Source organism: Empidonax traillii, unplaced genomic scaffold (genome assembly GCF_003031625.1).
Source record: "Empidonax traillii isolate 1590-97213 ecotype Southwest subspecies unplaced genomic scaffold, ASM303162v1 scaffold157:size2224338, whole genome shotgun sequence".
In the NCBI taxonomy this organism is placed as follows: domain Eukaryota; kingdom Metazoa; phylum Chordata; class Aves; order Passeriformes; family Tyrannidae; genus Empidonax; species Empidonax traillii.
In genome coordinates, this window is record NW_020955350.1 from 1,036,399 (window position 1) to 1,054,560 (window position 18,162).

The 18,162-nt window shown below is 36.1% G+C and overlaps 1 protein-coding gene across 2 annotated transcripts in view; it reads left to right on the plus strand.

Moving 5' to 3' along the window:
• TAF2 (TATA-box binding protein associated factor 2) overlaps nt 1-18,162 on the plus strand; it is a 63,885-nt gene that overhangs the window by 32,515 nt on the left and 13,208 nt on the right. For both annotated transcript variants that reach the window (XM_027884901.1, XM_027884902.1), the window contains exons 16-23: nt 70-322; nt 3,629-3,769; nt 5,082-5,192; nt 6,816-7,009; nt 7,535-7,674; nt 13,274-13,343; nt 14,810-14,919; nt 17,295-17,524. In XM_027884901.1, the coding sequence (XP_027740702.1) occupies nt 70-322; nt 3,629-3,769; nt 5,082-5,192; nt 6,816-7,009; nt 7,535-7,674; nt 13,274-13,343; nt 14,810-14,919; nt 17,295-17,524 (1,249 nt within the window). The remainder of the gene's footprint in view (nt 1-69; nt 323-3,628; nt 3,770-5,081; nt 5,193-6,815; nt 7,010-7,534; nt 7,675-13,273; nt 13,344-14,809; nt 14,920-17,294; nt 17,525-18,162) is intronic.

Below are 18,162 nucleotides of genomic sequence, written 5' to 3' on the forward strand. Positions count from 1 at the left end.
AGAACATCTTTGGAATTTCTATAGTCTTGATATTTTGTAAACTATTAATGTTTCTCGTGTCTGTCTTAGTGCTGATTCCCCCTTGCTCTGGATAAGAATAGACCCCGATATGTCAGTACTGAGGAAGGTAGAATTTGAGCAGTCTGATTTCATGTGGCAGTATCAGCTTCGATATGAGAGGGATGTAGTTGCACAAGAAGAAGCCATTCTGGCATTGGAAAAGTTCCCTACTCCAGCATCTCGCCTTGCACTGACTGATATCCTAGAACAGGAGCAGTGTTTCTACCGGGTGAGAATGATGGCCTGCTTCTGCCTTGCAAAGGTGAGGTTGTCTGGGTGGGAGTAAGGGAAGAAATCCATTAGACTTTGTAAATGTTTGAAAATGGGTCAAAACTCATCACAGTTCTTAAAATGGTTTGATATTTACCCTCTTAAATGTATTTGCCAAGTATTTTTAACAGGACTGATTTGAAAGGAAAGCTGTATTATTTTAGTCTGTAAATGGAGACTGCATAAGGCTTTCATAATTGTCAAAATTGAGATGTCAGACATGAAAACCACAAGGGATTTTTCCAGATTTTATTAAGTGGCAGAAATAAAAGACTTTTGTTTAATTTTTTTTCAGGACCAAAGTATATTTTTTATTATTTTACAGGGAAGTTCCTTGGCCAATTTGCTGAGATGTCTGAAGTGCTAAAATTCATCTTTGCTAATATGAATTCACATTGATGCTCTATATTGTTTCAGATTGACTAGGGTCACAAAACAAGCATCAAATTGGGCTACAATTAAATATTAAAAGCCAAATAATTGCTTTGAAAAGGGAAGATCTATTTTTGTTAGACACAAAATTACCATTAAGAATGAAAATTAGAAAGCCTCATAATGCAACTGGATGATAAAACAGAAGAACAAGAGTTTCTGAAAAGGCATGTTGATGACATACTTTTATGGGCGTGAAGACATATTTATCGACAATTTGTAGAGTTCAGATTATTGGCATCTTTCTGCTATATTCCTGTTGGGAATAATTCAGTACCTGTATAGAAATAAGTCCTTAGGCCATATTTTAAAAACCAAAACCCAAGAAGTGTTTTTGACAAAGTATTTTAATATTATGAAGCACTGATGTAAAACTACCAGTGTATGTGCTGGTATTGGTGCTGCCAGTATCTGACTTAAAATACGTGTTTTTTGTAATAAATTCACTTGAAATATCAAAGAGTGAATATCCCACAGATAAATATTTAAAGAACGGTTGCTAAAACATTTAAGTGCAATAGTTTTTTCTGTCTTTACTTTGAATTCTTAGGCAATTGGGCTGCAGATAATCATTACGGATTTTGTTCAGTTGTAATTGTATGGAAAATCTTTGGTCTATGGATAAGGTGGTTGACTTACAGAAAGGAGGATTATAAGGCAAGCAGAAAGTATGGCTGTGACACTGAATCAAGGTGAAGGAGCATGGCAGAACAGAGTTGTACATATGTTTATGTAAGTTTCCTAGGAGGAAAAGTGTAGTAGATTCTGTTACTGATTCCAACCTCAGGGCATTAGCAGGAATGGCTTCCTGTTGTCATTAATTGTGTTTGTTTTTTCAGCTTGTAAATATTCAGGATTTGTATTCTTTATTGAAAAGAAACCAAGTTCCTCGTGTTTATTTGGGGGGAGGGTTCTTTTTAGTTGATTTGCACTTTCTATCTGCAAATCAGCAGCACTTCAGTCTCGCAGCCATAGAGTATCCAGATGACGCATTAAATCCTCATCCCTAAAGAAATAAAGAGATATGTGTGTATGTGTGCACACACACTGTGCAGAGTCCTTCACAACAAATAACAAATACAGAGAAAGGAGAAAATAATATCACAATATTAATTCCTAGGAGTATGCAGGTTGATTTGCCAGTTTGAATCCATTGCAGTATTGGGGATATGCAATAAAGTAAAAAAGGAACACTACCATCAGAAACTTTTCCTTCTCAAACATTGAGGAGTTTCAAAGCTGTGCATGACAGTTACATCTTAGTCCACTTTTTTATGCTGTACTGAATTAAATGATGCAGAAATGGAGTGTACCTGCTGCTTTTTCAAGAAGAAATAATGCAAGACAGGAAGGCAAGCTACTTGCGTTATTGTTCAGAGAATGTGCAGATACATTTAATTCAGTGTGTAACATATCAGTAGAGTAAGTAGAAAAATTTGATTCTGTCAATAAAAGGAAATTCAAATAAATCAGAGCACATGATAGGACCAAAAAATTCTGAAAAGATGATGATTTATGTATTATTGATTAAACTTGAAAATACTGTTGCTCATCTGCAGATTTTGCAAAATGAAATGCTTAAAATAAGTTAATATTTTAAAATGTACACCCAAATATTAATGGAATAGTGAATATCTTGTAAACATAGTAAACTTAGGTATTTTGGGGATTGGATTTTATTTGACACTGCTATATAAATTTCCTGTTTGCAGTTTTAAGTTCTTAATCATGGTTTCTAAGCAGTGTCTGGGATTAAGCTTCCTCTGCAGGAAGAGTCATTGTAGCTCACAGAAAAAGCTATACGTGCATCTTTAATTTGAACACTTCTGTTATTGCAAAGGGAGCATCAAGTTTGACTTCAGTATTTTCTCTCTCTGACTTTACTTTGAAGCCTGACTTAGTGGGAACATGGTTTTCAGTAATAAAACACCCACCTTACACAAGAGCAGTGGTGAAACAGGTTGATGCCCATATTGAGATAACCTCTTGCTTTTCTTTCACTTACTGTGTATGCAATAGCTGTTGAAACAAGCTAAATAATTTAGACAGAAATAATCAAATTCATTTATTTCTGTGTAAGAACAGATGTTTTTTCCTTCGCTTTTAGTGGATCTATAACAATGGAAATTCCTGCCACATTGTAGGGTGCATTGGTGCCATTTGTTTGTGCTCACACGTCAGGCACATTAACCATCAGCAGGCACAGGTGTTCTTGTCTGCAGACTTCCAGTGCTCCATACAGCAAATGTAGGAAACTCAGGATGCTGGGAAGGCACAAAAAACAGTTTTGTCTTTGTGGAACCAAAGCAGACTATAGCAATAAATTGTTCTCAGTGCACAGTCTTTATTAGTAAATTACAATTAAAGTTAGAGGGGAATGCCTTGCCTTTCACTTTAGGGGTGGTCTTTTATTCTTAGGGTGGCTGAGGCCTGTTTTAAAGTCTAGGCTGAGGTTACTGGCAGGGTAAATTTGGGAAGTTGGTATTGCAAAATACTCTTCCATCACTGGCTTCCGTAGAGTCAGAAAACTTGGCTTAGTAAACACTGGATTTTCATCTAAAATATATGAAAGAGAAAATAATTAAGAACAGACGTTTATCATGGAAAGATAATTAGTTGCAGACATCTTCCAAGTGGAACAATTTTCATAAAATTTACCTTTAATGTGGAGAGGATATATTGGGACTGACAGTGAAAACTTAGCTAATATAAGATAATACAATGATGAAAATAAGTATCTATTTAAAGGAGAGAATGTTCTTGGCAATTATCCTTTTTGATTATGGGAAATGTGTATTTTTCTACAGCCAAACTAAACTTGCAGTGGTCATGTTAATATGATTTCCCTTCCCCCCCGCTTATTCAGATTGCAAATTCCATGGTAAGTACGTGGACAGGACCACCAGCCATGAAGTCACTCTTTACCCGAATGTTTTGTTGTAAGACTTGTCCAAACATTGTGAAAACCAACAACTTCATGAACTTTCAAAGCTACTTTCTGCAAAAGGTAAAATTTATTTTTCTCAATGAATGTTTTAAAAGAATTGTCAAAATAGGAAAATGTTCCTACAGTTGACAGTTACAGGAACCTGGATAGCACAATCCTGCTTTACCTCTTCAATAAAATCCAAAGTAACTAATTCTTTCTCATATGGCTTCTGTTTGTTCCATCTTAGCAAAAAAAAAAATTAAAAAATTTTTAGCATTTTTCTTCTGAATAGCTGAATTTAAACTAACAGTTTCTTCAGAAGAATGGAGTGCATAAAATAATTATTTACAATTATTCGTGAACTCATTCTTAAATAGCACTGTAAAGTAATTTTATCTTTTAGGTGAATTCAGCACTGCCTTTTTTCTTTAATAGCAGTTATAATCTCGTAAATCTTAAATTGGTGATCTTTTTAGTCCAAGGCACTGCATAATCCTTCTTGCCCTCTTCTATCTGTTGTCGACATCATGTATTGCTGAAGCTTATTTTGGTGTTAGCACAGGTTTTTTTACTGGAACCTATACTTTTTGGTTGTGTAGTGGATAACAAAATTAATTACAATGGTTTTCTCTTAAGATTCACTTTATAATTATTGTGTGATTGACTTCTTATTTCATAGATTTCATATCACTGATTATATAGAAAACTCAAATTTTGTTTTTTGACTCTGTCCAAAACTGGTTTACCCTTCTTCCCACATCTCTCTCCTGGGCCTTCTCTTGCATTTTTCTTTTTGTCACTGCTCATTCTTTACCCCTAAATCTTACACTCTTGTCCCTTTTTTATCCCATGTCCCAAGTTTGTAGATCTAGAGTAAGACTGCTAAATCTATGTTGAGTGGATCCTAGAGATCTGCTTAGCTCATTCTAAAATAAATACCTGATCAGAGTAATACCCATCTGGCTAATAATTCTTGAGGCTTCACTGACCCTGTTGGTTCTCTACGTCTCAATGGTACTGGAAGCTTAGATGTTTTCATGTTCACATGAAAACTCTCGAGTTCAGTGTCTGTCTCAGAATTAATTCCATCATAATTTTCTGTCTTTCTTTGGTTTTTGTTACCTTTTTAATGGTGTTTTGACTTGACAGTCTGCACTTGGATATACATTTTTCTTTTTGCGACTAATTATTGAGAAATAACTACATACTTTATTTGATCTGAAAATTAGATAGCATGTGGTAAGTCTTTCAAAAGTTATTTAAGTACAACTTTTCAGAGATTTGCGCTTGTTAATTTGTTAATTGCTGATTTTCAGGATGTACTTTTTTCAGGGTGTAACTATCATTTCACTAATGTAAGAATAATGCTAGTATTAATTTCATTACACAGACTATGCCTGTTGCCATGGCCCTTCTGAGGGATGTTCACAATCTCTGTCCTAAGGAGGTTTTAATGTTTATTTTGGATTTGATCAAGTATAATGATAACAGGAAGAATAAGGTAAAGAATGTGTTTATTTTAATCTGTTACTTTTTTTGCTGTTGTTGAAAAAGTCTTAGTTAATGCACTGCATGATGTTTTATGCCACAACTGTAAATATGTGGTTAGGAGAGTTGATGGAAAGATGATACACTAAACTAAACAGTAAATATTACAGAATGTTCTCTAGCTGACATTTCTGTGGAGGCATTTTTTGGATGTTTCAAAGCTCTTTGTGCTTGTTGACTTTCTAAGGACCTGCCTGTCTCCATTTCCACACATACTTTTCTTGCTTTACTCTTTTTCATTCAAAAGACCCATGTGTTTTGAGAAAATGTGCATGAGGCAAACACGTTGCACCTGTTGATTTTTTTTTTCACCTAGAGAGGAGTATTTGAAAGACCAAGGAAAAAAAAAAAATCTTTTTTTTAACAATATACAAGACTGTGGGATTCTGGCTTCTAAATGTCAGCTCTAGCTCACAGAACTGGATTGTTTTCATCTTGTTAAATAACAGATGAAACCTAGGTTAATACTGTTCCATCACTACACTGAAGCATCTGAGTTTGAAATGTTATCATCCAAAGTTCCTTCTCACAGACCACTTCTTAAGGATGATTATATGACCTCTAATATCCTGAGATGATAAAAAATTCCATCTCCCTAGTGAAATTGTACAACCATTAGGATAATCAACCATCTAGCACAATCTTCCCAATGACATATCCAAATTTGAGTGGAACTGATCTGATGTGTCCTAAGCCTCACTTTTTCTTGTGTGTAGAAACACATACTGTAACTAAACACTTGTTGCTTATTACTGAAATAAGAGGATGATGGAGGGTGGAGAGGCAGATTTAGACACATGAATGCAAGCACCAGTAGTCACAGAAAGGGGTGAGTTGTGCTGACATCTCTCCACCATTAAAGGAGTGATTTGACCCTACTTCTCAACCTGCCCCTTCCACATATGTTTGACATCTCCTGGATCTGCAGATGTTGGGTTTCTTTAGAATGAAGTAGCTAATATTCAAATCCAGTAATTCTTTCTGCTTTTTATAAATTTTATTTTTGCACTTTTTGCTGCTTACTAACACAACCAACAGATGCAAAAGCCAGCATAATGGAAAGGGTCAAACTATGAACCTAGGTAAGAGAGGTGAATGAAGAAACAAGATTTTCCTAGCTGAGCAGCAGTGAGCTCATTAGTTCACTTCAGAATCTTATGAATTTGCAGGCTGGATAAACTGTTATGATTTTCTGAGGTGCTAAGCACCCATTTACCTTTGTACTAAGTACAGAAATAGACGAGTAGGTTTAGATGCTCACATTTGAAATAATGGTTTTTATTGTCCTTATCTGGAAGATTTTCAATGCCTGATCTTTCCACTTTTATAAAGCAATGTATTAAAATTAATATGCTTTTATTGCAGAGTGAAGATTAAAGATTACTAGTATGTCTGCTTGCTCAATCACTCTCAAATCCATTTTCAGAACGATTTCATTTCTGTTTTGCTTTCTTGTGCAGTTTCTCACATGGGTTTTGTTTTAAGATCTTGTTCTAGAAGTGGGCTTAGGCATCTCTTAGCTTTGAAAGAATATATATTGTTATATTTGCATGTATTAAGTGTTGTTTTTGTCTAGTTTTCAGACAACTACTACCGTGCTGAGCTCATTGATGCCCTAGCCAACTCTGTGACTCCTGCAGTCAGTGTGAACAACGAAGTTCGAACGTTGGATAACTTAAATCCTGATGTGCGACTTATTCTTGAGGAAATTACCCGTTTCCTAAATATGGAGAAGCTCCTTCCCAGTTACAGGCATACCATTACAGTCAGGTATGGTTTAGTGATGCTGATTTTCTTGGGATTTATGTACCCTTATGTAGTTAGCTTTTGAGATTTTAGCTTGTATGTCCTAATATTAAATGTCAAATTCTTTCCAATTTTCAAAAGCTGATAGTGCAAATTTGTCTCGATTGCTTTACTTTTCAACATTCATTTCTGTCAGTGTAGCCTTTTAATAACAGTCACAAGTTGATCATACCTAGGCCTCTTTAAGAAGAGCATTTATAAAGTTTTGTAAAGTGTAGCCTTTACAAAAACTGTAGAGAACACAACATCATCTGAGCTGTGTTTTCTCTGAGTTAGTGCAGCTCTACTGAAACTAAACAATGAATTTGGCATGGCAGAGAATTTTGTTTGTGCGAGGTAATAAGAGCTGTGTGTTAATGTTGTAACATGTTAACGTGGATAACATAATTCTGGGAAAATTGCAGTACTCCATTTCGAGAAAGTAGTTTTATTTTTCTGGGCTGGTAATCCATAAACCTGTTGTTTATTTTCTGTTTTTACCACATCTAGCTGTTTAAAAGCTATCCGAGTGCTTCAGAAGAACGGTCACGTCCCCAGTGACCCTGCTCTCTTCAAGTCATATGCGGAATACGGGCACTTCGTCGATGTCCGAATAGCAGCACTGGAGGCTGTTGTTGATTACACAAAAGGTACTTTCTTCCACGTGTTTTGGCACTTTGTAACAATTCTCGGACAAATGTAATGCTTACCTCATGAATATCACGTTTAAATACTGTCTTTCAGAAGAGCTTGTGTGATGTCAGGTATATTGATAAGAAGCTGCAATTTCTGTTAATGCTTTGTCCTAGCAAATACAAGTTTTATGAAGATGTGCTGAGCGTTGTTTTTTAGTGTTTTGCAAATTGAATCAGATACCTCAGTTTTGAAAGAATGAGTGGATGGCACAATGGGTCCTGGTAAGGGGATTTGGTAATTTTTTTAAAAAACTTCATTTTCAGTGACTTTGATTCAATTGATCTCAGCCATAATGGCTAGGCAAAGTTCTTGGTTTTGCTTCACCTTCTTGCTAACATTATTTTGCTTTCTGCGTGCATCTTTCAGTTATAAATTTTAGAAACTTAGATTATTATAGTGATTTTCTGGCTGATTCTGCTTTGCCATTCCTTATACATGGCTTATGTTTGTGAGATATTTACATTCTTTTAATATTGCCTTTATCTTGGTTGACTGCTGCAAGTCCATGAAACAAAACCCTGGGTAGTTTCTTAAATTCTTGTTGCAGTTGAAACCCAATCCTGGCAGATTTTTTATTATTTGCATTTCATAAAGTTAATTTAGTATTATATTGTCCTTTCCATTTATTTGGGGTTAGTCTTTGTTCAGCAGATTTGTAACACTTCTTGTGTTAGAAGGTTTATCCCTATCAAAGTGGTCAAATATTTCAGTTCTTCCTCTGAGACCAGACTGGTGAATTCAGATTTCTAATTAATCTGTGTCAGATTTCATGGTTTTATTTTGTCTTCTGAGTAATGGAGAGTTACCTTTGCTTGTTGCATGAGTAATTGTTTTCTCCTTTTTTTTAAGGACTCTATTACTTTGAAATTACTCCTGTCATTCTATCCAAAGACTTCTCAAGCTAGATAGGCAGTGGGAGGTTTTAAGGCAATTGGAGTCTTTGAGTGAACACATCTGGTGGAATTCAGGAGTACACTTAGAGACTAAAACCAGGCTGTCATACAGAAAAGCTGATAACTTAAGGGAGGGTCTGCACTGAGCTCTGTGGGTCTGCGCAGAGCTTCCAGGCTCTGTCCTGTAATCAAGACAGATTACAAGACAGATCCAATGGTATCCAGGCATTCTGTATCCATAACCCACTGCATAACAGACCGTTTGGTGACCCTGTGAGTGATACACAGCTAGAATTCAGAACTGTGCTGGTGTTATGCATCTCTCTGTTAGACTACTTGCTTTATTCTTCCCTTCATACAGTGTTAGCGGAAAGATTGCTGGAGAATGGAAAGCTTACTCATCAGCTCTTTTGCTTTAGAATAGTCTCCTCACTACTTCATTCCACCCTTTGGAAAAACAAACTGATAGAAATAATGTTTTCCCATTAAATTCTTGACCTTTTTTGAATCATATTTATATTTAATAACTGGCTTGGGTAAGAAGTGTACTACAAAGTAATACATCTTTAAAACAGCTGATCAAATGGGGTGGTGTATAAGCAAGATAAGGGGGTAAGATGTTTGAAATATTCTACAGAAAGCTAAAACTTGAATGGTAAAAAGTAGTAGAAAGATTACTTGAAGAAATCAGTGGTTGAGCAGAACTTAACTCACTGTGAGAGCTGAAAATGATAGACCAGAATACTTCTGTACCTAACTGCCCTGCCCCTTGCCAGCAGCCTTTTCTCTGATGCAGAGGTAGCAGATACAAATATCTGCTATGAAGTCACTACAGTTCACCACACAGCCTGCTGTCTAGCTGGTCATCACTGTCATTTCTCAGTTACAGTCTTCCAGCACTGAACACAGTAGCCATAGAGAAGTTAGCAGTGCTTGTCTTGCAGAGCCCTAAACCTGACTTTGGAGGGAGAAATGACTGGCCATCTATTGCCAAGAGATCTGAGTCTCATTGTTCCCAGTTACCTGGTTTCCAGTTCATACTGGATGCAAACCCGCAGTTGTCAAATGTCTGTTGCTTGTGCCAAAGCTTGCTTTTAACAGTTCTAGTAAAGGAAGATGACAGATTTTGTAATTTCCATAAAAAGGAAAGTCTGTGTTTTCTGGGTGGAACTCTCAGGGTAGGAATAGCACTGCCTTTTTTAAGTTACTTGAAAAGAAATAATTTCTCCATGGAACTGAGTAAGTTGTTTTCTTTGCTGTTAATAGTGAGGGTTTTTTGAGACATGGTAACTTTGTAAAATGCTTGAGGCAGCATATAAGGGCTTGAACAGTTGATCTAAACTGGCTTGAAGTGAACAGGGTTTATTCACTTTTTAAAGTTAACTTCTGAGAGTTATGTGACTAATAGTTATTTGTATAGAACAAAGCAGTTGCATGTTTAAAAGAGATAACAAAAAACTATTCTAAATAAATACCCACTATCAAATCTCATGAATGTTAAAGTTTAACATCTCAGAGATGCTCTGCTGTAATTGAGAACTGATACACCATCTCTTGTAATTGAAAAAAATCTCAAGAGGATTTTTATTTCGGAAAGCAATCCCTTGTTTCTACATCCACCAGAAGTGTGAAAACCTACACATCTTTCTTTTCCCACAGTCTTCTCCTAGACAGACTGCCAAGCTACAGGCAGGATGGGTGGTCAGTGCAATGGGGAGGAAATCATGTTTTGGGCCACACTCAGAGAATGGTGATCAGTGGTTTTTACTGAGGCTGGCAGCCTGTCACAAGTGCCTCAGGGAACATCTTCAGAAATTACATGGACAGCAACATTCAAAGCAGCTTCACCAAGTTTTTGTTGATGATACCAAAGCGGGTGATGAAGAGGACACGTGAGAAGGGAGAGACATCTTACAGAGAGACGTGGACGGGCTGGAAGAGCAGGCGAGCAAGAACTGTGTGAAGTTTAAAAAGTACAGGGTCCTGCACCTGGGACAACATAGCAAAGAGCCCAGAGCAGGCCGTGATCTGTGTGCCTGGGGAGCAGCATCTCTGAAAGGGACCTGGGGGTCCTGCTGGACAACAACCTGACCCCGAGTCAGCAGTGTGCTGCTGCAGCAGAGCAGACCCTGGGCTGCATCTGCAGGGGCAGTACTAGCAGAGACAGAGATGTGACCATCCCCCTCAAGTACTCAGTCTGTACTAGGGTAGTGTGTATAGCTGTGTCCCCACAATGCAAGAAAGTTGTGAGCAGGCTGGGGACTGTCCATAGAGGGGCCATGAAGGTGGATCACAGGGCTGGAGAACCTGCTCTGTGAGGAAAGACTGAAGGAATTAGGTCTTTCCTTCCTGGAGAAGGCTCAGGGGGACTTCATCACAATACTCCAGTACTTAAAGGGCAGCTACAAAGTGGATGGAGTGTCTGTCTCTCCTCCACACGGAAAATGGGAAGGATTAACAAGTAAAAGTTGCATCAAGAGAGGTTTCATCTTGATGTAAGAAAAAAATTTTTTACAGTGACAACAATCAGTCAGGGGCACAACCTCCCCTGGGATGTGGTGAAGTCCCCATCACTGGAGGTTTTCAAGATGCACTTGGACAGAGTGCTAGATAATCTCATCTAGGGTTCCTGTCCCATGAAAGGTTTGAACAGAGGATCTTCTGAGGTCTCTTCCAAAGCAGGCTGGTGTATGGCTCTCCAGGCTAATAAGATTTTTTCTGCCCAAGGTCAGGTTTAATTTGTCATTGCTCTCCAAATTGTTTCATAGTTCCTGTATAAATTTGAAGAACAGGTTAAATGCATTAGCAGCAAAGCTTTGGAAGCCTAGCAGCCCTAGTTTACGCTATAAGGCAAATAGCAGGGAAGACTTACTTTATTTCAAGTAGAAACAAGTTTAAAATGCAAAAGATATTTTATTCTTTAATCACAAAAGTATGATGCTTCCCGGTTTTGTAATCCAGTACTCTAAGCCTAAGGGATACATCTCCCAGACTTCTCATTTTCTAGTCAATAAAACTTTATGTTATCAGTTAAAGGAATTGCAATTTGCTAGTGATTGTGACTGTTTGCCATGTTGCAATTCTTTGCTGCGTAGTAATACAGTATTGGTTTTGTTACATGCAAAACAACTTTTGCATGCAGAGTTCTAGCTGCCTTCTGTCCCAAGCCAGAAAAAGCAGCTGTGCCTGGAGCTGAGCACAGGCAGTCACTAATCCCTTAAAATGCCTTCTAGGCATACCTTTTCAGAGATGTCTCCGAGGTTTAAGGCAAATCTGAGGTTGAAGTTCTGGTCTGTATGGCTGCAAATTTGCCCTGGCATCATCCAAAACTGCGTAGCTATGCTCTAAATGGTGCATGGTGTGAGCTAATACTTCCTGCCTCTAAACAAGGCTTATGGGTGCCTCACCAATGTAACCGGTCTTGTTTGGGTTGGACTGTAGGAAGAGCGGTGCTGACTTGCAAATGGCCTGCACAAGACTCTTCAGTCAACTTCTGAGCAATATTACAGTGGAGGTGCCTTCTCCCAGCCCAGGAAGAGATCTTATGTTCTAGTTGTCCAAAGTATTTTTAAAACTTGTAATAGAATTAAAGTGCTGATTCTTACGTTATAAATAAATGCTTCTTGTGTTCAAAGCAACTTACCCTAGTGAAATAACAAAAGAATAATAGGTATTAGAATTGGTTGGACCAAAGAAGTTACATTTAAAAATCATTGACTGCAAACTGACCGAAATCAGGGTGGAAAGTTGAACTGAGATATTTAGAACTAAAAATACAGTAGACTAGGGGAAGAAAGAAATACATTGTTAGGACCACAAAATGGAAAGCAACAGAAATGTTCTTGGACCTGCTTATACAGTAATGATTAATACACCCTCTTTATTGTTTTGAAGACATGAGAAGAGAATACTGTTGTAAAAATCTTACAGTCAGGCACCTGAGAAAAAGATGAACATTCTTTCATTGTTTTGTGTGATCAGTGATGATATCCCATGTTGTTTCCTATTTTGCAATATTATTCCAATAATCAAAGGAATTTTGTGATGTAACTTACATTTTAAACTAACAGGCTGACTTTGTTTCCAACGGTGTCAAGCAGCAATTTTCTAGAAGCATGTGCTGATAGGTTTCAAAATCCATTTTAGTTGCAAGGTATACTGATTTAAAAAACTAATGAAGGCTGGTAAAGAGAGTATGATTGTAGTTCTGTACGTGCCCTGTTGTATACCTCCTTCTCTCCTATTTAAAGACAATAACCTTTCAGAGATTTCTGTGTATGCGAATTGTATATTCCTTATTCCCTACAGAAAAAAATTATACTTCTGATTGTTCAAAGGTTATTTGAATGTGTTCCTTTTAGGAAGCACATAATGTCAAGATGATCCTTTACTCTGATTTTGCCAATCAATGCTTATGCAAATAGTCAACTTGGTTGTTATTGAACAATTTAGTCACGTAGGAATTTCATAAATGTTTCTATTTCAGTGTAGACTAAACCACTTCTTACTTTGAATTTGCACTATAATAAATGAAATTCCTCTTCGGTTGCAATGATTCAAACTGTTTGTGTGCTAACTTAGGAACTCATGATTGTCTTGATCAAAATCCTTCTAGTTTATATATATATTTATAGGCATTTTATTTTATTTTGCTTTGCAGTTGATAGGAGCTATGAAGAATTACAGTGGCTGCTTACTATGGTTCAGAATGATCCTGTACCCTACATAAGGTTAGTGAGTTAATAAAGAGCCAGTATTTTTACTAATGCTGAAACTACTAAATAAATTCTTGGCCTGGAATCACTAGAATAGATCAGATGCTTAACTTAAGACTTCTAAAACACCATTTTTTCTTCTTGTTGTTTTATGTTAATTGAAATGCATTTTGATGTTTCAACAGTTCCTATCTCAAAAATTAGTATACTCTATTCTTACTCTGCATTATATTATTTTTGTCTTTTATGTACTACCCTGAAGGCAGAAGTCTGAATTTAGATGTTATTTCATCATCATAAATAAAGTGTATAAGTCTGATGTTGCATATGGCAAAAAAGACTTTATGATATTTAGAAAGGACAGAGGTTGAGACATAGTGCACACAATATTTGGACAGCAAGGGGTGTAAAGCAATTGTTAGACTGTAGATGGGGTGAAAGGATCATGTGAAAATATGGTGTAATTTCTAGTATTGGCTGCTTCAACTTTGTTTTCATGCAAGTGATTGAATATTTTAGCATGTTTGTTATAAACCTGTGAATGCCAAGGTTCGTAATAATTGTTGTTCCCCAACACTTTCTTATGACCAACATTAAAGTACTGAGTTTCAAAGATAAATAATGAAAGTAAATACAATTAGACTCACTAGAGGAAGTTTAGCTTCAGTCTAGGAAGGAGACTGAATTTAATTTATATTCTTTTAAAGAAGAGTTTAAAAATTTTCAGTTGAGTACAATATGTTAGCCTCTTCTAATAGAAAAAGGAAAAAAATATCTGCAAGGGTCTTTTTGTTTCAAATGTGTAAGACAGCAGGGGGAAAGCTGGCTGTGCAGAGAAAAATCATTAAAATAATAAGTAATGGAACAAAGAATTATTTGTTAAATGTTTTCAAGGCCAAATTTTGAAGAAAGAAAGTGGAGAAAAATGTATCTACTTTCAGCACAGTGTGTAAATATTGTAAGCAAACATGGTAAGTGAAGAATCTTTATACACCAGTGTAACTTGAGAGGTGGCAGTGTTTCTTTCCAGGAAAATGTTCAACTCACTGGTTTTGGTCCTGCCATTTTGCATCAGTCATAATTATTTAAAGATATTTAAAAATTCTTTGGTGTCAGTATGTAAGGAGTTTATTTGCCAGTGTTGCCTCTTCTTTATAATTACCAAGTCAGTGTGCAACAAAAGATCATTACTAAACAGAAGAGCATATTGTAACCTACAACTGTTAACAGTTGTGTCTAATAACATCCTGCTGCTTTGCACCTTACTTTTTATTTTTAAGTTATATTGCTAATGGTAAATCTGTGTCAGTGCATATTGTGGACAGAAGGAAGTGCTAAATGCATAAAACATTGATTAAAAATTTGGAAGAAATCCTGTAATTGAATAAGTTTGTGAGAATCTTTCAAACTGAACAGACTTGATATTCTTAATGTATTTCTTTTGGCTTTAATAAAAATTGTTTTTTTTCTACTTCTTTCAGGCATAAGATTTTGGATATGCTGACTAAGAATCCACCTTTTACCAAGAACACGGAGTCTCCTTTATGTAATGAAGCTTTGGTGGATCAGCTTTGGAAACTGATGAATTCAGGTTGGGGTTTTTTTGGTTGTTTTGTTGTGTTGGATTTTTATGGTAACGTCTTTTGGAATAAGTGTTAAAGACGTGCTTCAGAATATGCCAAGAGCTCTCTTAGTTTCAATAGTTAGAAAGTGAAACTTTGGTCTCAGAGGTTGAATATTACGTATGTACTTCCAGAACATTCTCATTGACACAGGGTACTAAACCTTGTTTTTCATTCTTTTGTCTACTGATGTAGTGTGATGTACTTTTGCACAGAATGATTCTTTTAACCAGATGTTCAAATGTTTCCTGAAATAATAGTGTCTGTGTTACCTTTTTCTATGTAGTTTGCTTTAGATTGGATAGTCTCTCTTTGTCCTCCTTTACGAAACTCTGAGAGAACACGAGAGGATAGCATTGGTATAGATAATTTAAATGAGATTTTTAGAAATGCACTGTAAACTAAGACTCAATTTGCTTTGTATAATTAGGAAATATCCTAATGAGAGAAAGGCTTGCATCTTTACAATTGACCTGTTTTTTGTTACTGAAGCAGTTCTATCCAGTCCTGACAAATTGACCTTTAACATCTGGCACATTACTACATAGATTACACATAAACATTTATATAGCTTTTTTATGTCCTTGAAGGCTTTCTGTTTTCTGTGTGTCATTATTTTTAGTGTTTGAAAGTTTACAGCTACACTCCAGGGAGAGTGAAGTGGGGAGATTACTAGCAGTTCAGTTTCATAGGATTTGCCAAGTGTCAGGCACAGAAAATAAACAATTTTGATGTTCCCATCAGAGAGTTTGTTTTTGCTTTTTCGTGAGAGAAGAGTGTGTGCAGTGTTACAACCATTACCTCTTTTTGCAAGTAACAGATAGGGTATACTTTCTTATTATGAGTCATGGGGCTTTAAACACTTCAATTTCTGTACCTCAAGATGATGTAATGTTTCAATTTATTTTATGTAAGGGATAACTGTAGCATTCCAGGGTGCCTTGAAAAAAAAAAGCTTGTTAATGTGTGACAAGTTAGTAGCCAGGTTTAAAGCTGCATGATTCTAGAAGCCTGAATTGTTTTTATTTAACATAAACACACGCAATAGAAAGCAGACTCTAGTTGATATATGTAATCTTTTCTTTTTTTCTATGTTAATCTGCATTAAATTGATAATGCTCACAAGTGCCAAAGATTGCAAAGAAATTCATTAACCAATTTGATTTAAGCTTAGCTGTTCCACTGGAGAAGGAAAGAGATTTTGAATGGGAATTCATCATGTCATTTTAAATGTAGTAAAGAAACTAAGCAAACTATTTGTTGTTAAAATATTACAGTAGTTTTTAAATTAATATTTGTGAATGCGTCATTCTCTGGGAGTATTTCAGTATTATAAATGTCCAGCAATTCAAATTGCTCTCATTTGTAACTGAGTAAGTGTAACTGGTAATTTGTAACTGGTAAGGGTAAGCTAAGCTTACTCAAAACACTATTTAGCCTCATAAAACTACTATTTACAGGGATAGATCTTGTAATTTTATTTTGTGCTAAGTCTTACACAGCCACATTAACATGGCAGTTGGCACATCTGTGTCTTGTTTACCAGATATAGCTCAATTCCTCCTGGGGAACAATATGTTCAATAAACTTGCAATCACTTAGGACTGGGCTGAGTTAACACCAGAATCACTGTATTTGCAGCGTTGCACCAGATGTTACATGTCCTTCTGTTGTGATTGGTGCCAAACATGCTTTGACTATCTGTGTATGATGATATAAAAGCAGTACACATTTTGCAGTAGAAAATAATAAAATAACTCCAAAGCATTGCTTTGTGCAGTAAGAATACATGTCTCCAGTATAAATACAAATTAAAATACTGGGTATCCAGTGAAGTACATGACATGGTAGTGATATCAAAAAACGTGCTTCTGCATTTCTCCATCAGTGCAGTTTCCAGAGGGTGTAGATCTCAGCCGTGCTTACAGTCTCTGCAGTATTTCATGGAATACATAGGCAAATGCAAGCAAAGCCATTGATACAAGAAGCCAGTTTGGTAATAAAATGTTCTATTTAATTGTCCAATTGAAAAACTTAAAGCACAACTTGAAAAATAAAATCTTATGGGTGTGGTTATTTTTCTTTTATTTTTCATCATGTTATTATAGCACTTTCCCAGTCTTGTTCTACTAAACATGTCTAACTTATAACCCAAGCAACTTAAAGCCTTCCTTTTAAACAGGATGTGGCAGGTGAGTTAGAGCCAAGAAGCAGGAATAATGAAGTGTATCTTAAGCACAGAAAATGTCATGCTTTGGTAGCCCCAGATCACTTAAACTGTTTTATTTATGGAAAAGCAGAAGATTGTGTCTCTGTATTAACAACAATCTCTTTTGGATTTTAGGAACTTCACATGACTGGAGATTACGATGTGGTGCTGTAGACCTCTATTTCACACTTTTTGGCCTCAGCAGACCTTCTTGTTTACCGTTACCAGAGCTTGGACTTGTTCTTAATCTGAAGGAAAAGAAGGCTGTTCTTAATCCAACGATTATCCCTGAATCAGTTGCAAATAATCAGGAACCTGTGAATAGTACTAACAATCATGGACAGTCAGTAGGATTTCAGAACACCGTAAGCACAAACCACCACTTCCCATCAGCTGCCCCCAATCAGCAACCAAAGCTGCATCCTTGCTTTGGTTGCTGATTTAATTTTGTACTGTGTTCAAGCTTCTCATGCTTTACCTAAGCTGCCTTTTTATCTTATATCTTTTTATATTTATTCTGTCCACTTGAAAAGCTGGCATATACCAGCTTTTTTGACATTTTTAAACTTTTTTGCATAGCATATACAAGCTTTTTACTTGTTTTTTTTTTTTTTTCTAATTTCATCATTTCTGTTCTTTACAAGACTTTACTTTTTGTGTATTGCTTATGAGACATGAAGTGCTTCACAGAAATGTTTGATGCTGTAATGAAAACTTTTTTTATTAGACCAGGAATATTTATTATAGGAAAGTTATGCAATTTTCCAAAACAAAACCTTTTATCAGTAAATTTATTACATCTTAAAATACATAGATACACAGTTTTTTAAACAACTTTAAGAGATGTGAAAGTTGGAACTTTAATAAATTGAACACATTTGAATCTGACTGCTTAGTACTGTGCTCTGAAGGACTTGTAACAATTTCTGAAACATGGCATACATTCAACTTGATATTTTTCTGGATCTGGAGTATTCAGTCCTAACGCATAATACATTGTGCA